We start from the raw sequence: 6,000 nt of genomic DNA, 5'->3' as shown, positions 1-6,000 counted from the left end.
TCTGTGAAGCACCTTCCTCTTCATGTCCTGTGTTACTCTACACTTATAAATAATAAAAAGGAGACTGATAACAGTAGCTTTATGTAAGCAAGCTTAGAAATCATGCTCAGATAAGTGCTTTTGACCTAAATCTTGTAGCGCCTCGATCTGACATATAACCCCACAACTGTGAAATTCTGTATGAGATTTAGCAGTTTGAAGCTGCCAACTGACCCAGCCATAAAGCAGCCAGAGATAAGGATTTAAGGTACGATATGATACAATTAGACATTCACCTCCTATTTATTTCAGTCCATTTCAGTATTTAACCTACTTAAAAGTTGCAAGCTTTTTGTTAAAATGTAAATGCTTGTGTGCAGTATATTTATAGGCAGCCAACAACAAGAAAAGACTCTCATAAATTAGATTTCTATGAATGAAAAGGGTAAACAGGAGATGCTTCTGCAAAACTCTTCTAGACGTGCAGAGATAAAGGATGGTTCTACCACACAAAATAATCAGATACAAAAATAGCTGTTCAGAAACAGCACACCTAAGGAGTACTTTAATCAAACATTTAGGTTACCTGCCAAAAGGACCATGATCTCTTCAAAATGCAATGCGGATTAAAGTGTTATCTAACACAAGCAGAAAACTAACCTTGGAGTGGAAGTTCGAAATGTGTTCATCATAATTTTCATGTCTTTGGATAGAGAAACCAGCTTTTTCAGCTAGATTGCAAAACTGGTTTAAAGTATTTCCTCGGAGTGGAGCAAATACCATTGCTTTTCCCTGGAACATTAAAAAGAGAATTTATACATTTTTAAAACTGGAAGGGAACCAGATATAACATACACCTGACTAAGCTTTTAATATAGTCAAGCTGGAAAAGTCAATTGTTCTCTTGGTAAAATATTAAAATAGGGTAATATAAATAATTGTTCAAAATATGCAAGATTTCTGTGATTAAACAAATGCAAAACAGAAAGTAATAAATAAATATTTTCTTTAGAAAACTGCCAACTGCCGTACATCTGCGCCTTTTCATATAATAACGGTGGCTATGAATTACCAAAATAAAACACAGAAAAAGCATACAAAACAGACACTAAATGCAAAATCCATTTGTTAGCTCATGACCATGCGAAGACTGTAAATAATTATTTTCTTTTTTTACTCTCACACATAGAAGAGTACCTCACATTTGCCATCAGTGGAATTACAATGGTGTCAAAAAAGGCAAAATGGGAAGAAAATCAGACCTGATCATTAATTTTTTAAAGATATTTTAAACTACCTGAGCAGTGCAACCGAATTTGACCTTAAATTGGTAAATTGCACATAAAGCAGGACTTAATGTTTTTGCATAGTAATTCTGGATCTTTCAAGGCGATCAGGCCATTTATGATGCCCAGGCAATACATTATGGTCCATTAGCTAATTTTTTATTCATCCTTCTGTATTTAAGAAAACAAAAATGACTGTACCTTGAACTGATAGATTTTAGACACTCTGTGCAAAGTACTAGCCCAAAACCTAACCTACTTGATATAGCATCTCTTGAAATCTTATTTGCAAAATTAATTCTAATTGGCTGAATACCATGTTCTGTCACATGGAATGAAAACTGGTTGAAGAGCTGTAAACAAAGGTTAATATCAGCCAACAGCATATCACACCGAGGGGAGCCACAAAGTTTACTGTGAGTTCTTGTATTTAACTTCTATATTAATGAGAGCTAAGACTAATTTGTGAGGTGCCGTAATCAACCAAAGAGACAAAAAATATTTTTAAGGATCTGAAGAAGTTATAAAATGATTAGACACTGTAGAAGAGTATTTGGCTTAAGAAAATACAAGCTTGTATACCACAGGAAACAAGTGATCAGAAGAGAGAGTTTCAGTGGGAACTCTGGAAAGTTGCAATGCTGACACGGATACTTAGTGAGGAGGACAGGGAACGAATCTGTGTGTTACAGCTCATGCACCCATACGCTGAGACAACACGCAGTGAGGCAGCAATAAAAACTCTACATCAGTATCTATGGTACAAATGCATACTTAAAAGACTCCAGTCACTAATACCACAGCACTGTATTTATTCTCACAAGGCCTCTGTGAGATAGGGAAATACTGTTATCCTCATCTTTCTCATGGGAAATTTAAGCACAAAGGAGACTTAGGGCAATATCCAAAGCAACTCACTTCTGTTCACTTGGGTAGCTATAACTTTAATTCTGTGGCTAAATACGAGGTGCAAAGTGGTGTAACTCCCACCAAAGGCACTGGAATTGCTTATGTAAATGTTAGGTCTGAATATAGGCTCAGCTCAGGATGAGAAACATTAAACACAGGAAATTCACAATCAGTTCCCTCACATCCTTGGCATGCTTTAATGTCGTCAGACAGAAGTGGGCAGCAAATGGAGCCTTCAGCAGAGGATCCTCCTCCTCCTGCTGCCATCTCACGCTCCCCAGAATGTTGTTCTGCGGACACCCTTCCTGGCATAAGAAGGATGAGACTCCTCTGGATTCCCTCATCTTCATGGGCAGCTTCACAGAGAGGTCACTGTAACTGGAAACACGTCCCCCACCCAGGGCTTACTGACCACACAATTCACACAAGGACTTCAGAAACGGCTAAACCTCGTGAATGGATACTGCTGGAGACTGCACGGCCTATATCAGCCATTGATCCAGCAGCTTCGATGAGGAAGCCATGCTCATACAACAGCACCCCCTGACAAATTTCCATTTGGAGTCAGCAGTCCATGCGGTCATTCCTTCTCATACTCTCTGCAGACTACTTCAAATTTAGTTTGAAAGAGAAATACAATAAACCAGAATGTAACACGGTATGAAATATCTCTTAAAACCAGACTGAAAATCTTGAAATAACTTCGAAAAAGGGGAGTAGCCTTTTATGGAAATCACTGCATAGTTACTTTTGGCCAGCTCCTTAGTTCGTCTAAAAACCCATTCCTCTATTGAATTTAGTGTGCCTCTGAAACACCTGAAAATCTTACCCTTGCTGATAAAACCCAATAAATCATGATTAAGTTTAATACTACAATAATCTCCTCAAAACTGGCAGGTACTGTGAAGGTACTGTAGTCAATTCTGGTCTATCATAATCTGGGTTTAAAGCACTTTCTTGTCAACTGCCTGATCTCTGTGATTCTGCTGGCTGTTGTAGAACTGCATTCACATGTCTAATTTTAAAATGTTTTTCATTTCTTGGTTGGTGTATAATAAAAATATCAGATCAGTGGCCTGGATCTACACTTGATGGACTATCCCAAGGTTGTTTAATTCAAAGCTTGTAATTCAGAAGTGCCTCTCAGTTTAGGATGATGTTTAAAGTTCAGAATGGCCTTTCCCCAGCTAGGAAAATACTTTCAGTAAACTTGTGAACAAAACACAGAGGAAATCGTCAGTTACAATGGTTTGAAGGGTCACTAAAATACTGCAGTAAGACAATGGGACAGACGTTCACATTTTGGAGATGACTATGACTAAGTTTACTCATCAATCATTATTAAATGCAGTCTTATTTCATAGAATCATAGAATGGTTTGGGTTGGAAGGGACCTTAAAGATCATCTAGTTCCAACCCCGCTGCCATGGGCAGGGACACCTTCCACTAGACCAGGCTGCTCAAAGCCCCATACAAGCTGGCCTTGAACACTTCCAAGGGTGGGGCATCCACAACTTCTTTGGGCAACCTGTTCCGGTGCCTCACCACCCTCATGGTGAAGAGTTTCTTCCTTATATCTAATCTAAATCTACCCTCTCTCAGTTTAAAGCCATTACCCCTTGTCCCGTCACTACATGCCCTTGTAAAAAGTCCCTCTTCACCTTTCTTGCAGGTCCCCTTTAAGTACTGGAAGGCTGCTATAAGGTCTCCCCAGAGTCTTCTCTTCTCCAGGCTGAACAACCCCAACTCTCTCAGCCTGTCTTCATAGGAGAGGTGCTCCAGCCCTCTGATCACCTTCCTGGCCCTCCTCTGGACTCGCTCCAACAGGTCCATTTCCTTCTTATGTTGGGGGCTCCAGAGCTGAATGCAGTACTCCAGGTGGGGTCTCACGAGAACAGAGCAGAGGGAGAAGAGTATTTGCTGGTACTAGTAACGGTTCAATAGCAACCAATTGACTTCATTGGGATTTTGAATGGGTAGGCCACAAAAGAATCAAAGCCTTCATAAAAAATGTTCTTAATTAGGGAAATACGCAAACAAGCAACTGCTTATTCTGAGACTGAAATTAAAAGTACATTTTAATGACAGGAAAAAATAAAACTAAATGTTGACAAATCAAGTAGCTTGCTTATAAGAGGAATAAAATATAGCCATTCAAGAAAAATTTGTTTGATGCAAAATTTCAGTGCCTAATTTTTGGAATTGTTTTACAGGTGACATTTGCCTTAGTAACAAATTCAGATAAGAAATTTCAGCCCCCAGTAACTCTGTGAGCCACTCATTTCTGACTGCATGGTTTTCTGGTCCTCTCTTCCTGTGCCAATACAACTGTCCATGGGGCGATACTATGAATCAGATGACTGAAATGACCAGAGTTCCCGTTTCCAGGAAAACAAAAAGTTACCCAAAACACATCATTCTGTGCCATAAGGATTCTAATAGCCACAAATAACATCCTTAACGAAAAAGGAAATATTGCACATAAATTTATCTCTTTTTTAAACTAAGAGTAAGAATAATTACCTGTTCTGAATTTCTCCTTCAAGACAGCTTTGTACAGATACCCGTTCTTTTCTGTTTACTCCACCTTTCCTTTTGGTTTTGCTCATTATTATTTTCCCTGAACTCTTCTATCCTAGTTGTATCCTAGTTACACTTGAAAGACGTCTTACATCTAGATGTGTCTTCAATTTGAGATCATTCCTCTATCAATTTGGCAAAGTATTACCAATAAGGAAATGTAACTTCTAAATTTCAGACAAAGTATTTCATGTAGAAGAGTGAACTTAATCAAAGTAGTTTATGCCTTAGCTTGGGCATAAACTAATGCCCATAAACTATTCTTAATTATTGCAACTGGTAAATGAGTTCACTACTAATTTATTTTTCCTTTAAAGGCCAAAGTACAGTGCTATTTAGAAAAGTTTCCCCTGATGTTGTCCTTAGATTTATACAGGTTAACAAGAACAGTAAAAATAATAACTATTATGTACTTGTGATTGCATTTTCTCTTGGGATCTCAAATGAGTATATGCATTTATTTGTGTCTTTCAAACCATGAAAGCATATGCTTGAAGGCGTCTCTGTTCAACACGTCCTTTTTGGACAAGAGAGCTCATTTAAGGTGTCTGTATTCCCAGCTTCCACCCCACACAATAGTTTGCTGTCCTCTTAGTTATGAATTACAGTAATTTGCAAGGCCATGCCATAACTGGATATCCATCTATATGACCATCCATAAAGTGGATTAGGCAAATGACTTTAGTTAAAAAATACAGTTTGGGCAGTGGTCCAAAACTCTGCAACAGAAATTCCTGCAAAGACGAAGAATTTCTTAAGCTAGCTTTGCCAATAAGAGATAGGAACCATGGCATAAAATGCAGAGCAAATAAGTACAGGCTATGCTATTAATCACAATATGCAGAAGCAAGCCAGACTAGGAAGACAGGAAACAAAAAGCCACCTCCCTTTACTCCATCTACATTCACAAAGGACTGTAGTTCATCTGCTCTGAAAAACAAAGGCATGTTCTGAATTTGAATTAGCTGACTGGAGTTAAAAAGCAACAAAGTCAGGCCAGTTTTGGTTTAAAGTCGGGTTAACTATTCCTAAATTGTCTATAGATGGGAACTGGAGCTATGAACACTACTTAAAATTCAGGCTGCCTTATCGTCATTGTTTTTTAAATCAAGTTCTCTGGTTGGGCTAATAGGCCCAGGTAAAGAATGTGTGTGTGTGTGTGTGCATATACAAACGTATGTGTGTACTCATGTTTTTGGCAATATAGACCACCAGACCATGATTAGCTATGAGCAGGAGACAAAGC

At 38.4% G+C, this 6,000-nt stretch overlaps 1 protein-coding gene across 1 annotated transcript in view; it reads right to left on the bottom strand.

Annotated features, from left to right (window-relative positions):
- The window catches only part of CAMKMT (calmodulin-lysine N-methyltransferase), a 224,799-nt gene that overhangs the window by 6,034 nt on the left and 212,765 nt on the right, over positions 1 to 6,000 (bottom strand). Inside the window, exon 10 of the mRNA XM_059835533.1 lies at positions 640 to 771. Within this exon, the coding sequence (XP_059691516.1) occupies positions 640 to 771 (132 nt within the window). The remainder of the gene's footprint in view (positions 1 to 639; positions 772 to 6,000) is intronic.

This window comes from Gavia stellata, chromosome 2 (assembly GCF_030936135.1).
Source record: "Gavia stellata isolate bGavSte3 chromosome 2, bGavSte3.hap2, whole genome shotgun sequence".
Classification (NCBI taxonomy): Eukaryota; Metazoa; Chordata; class Aves; order Gaviiformes; family Gaviidae; genus Gavia; species Gavia stellata.
This window is presented reverse-complemented; position numbering and strand designations above follow the sequence as displayed.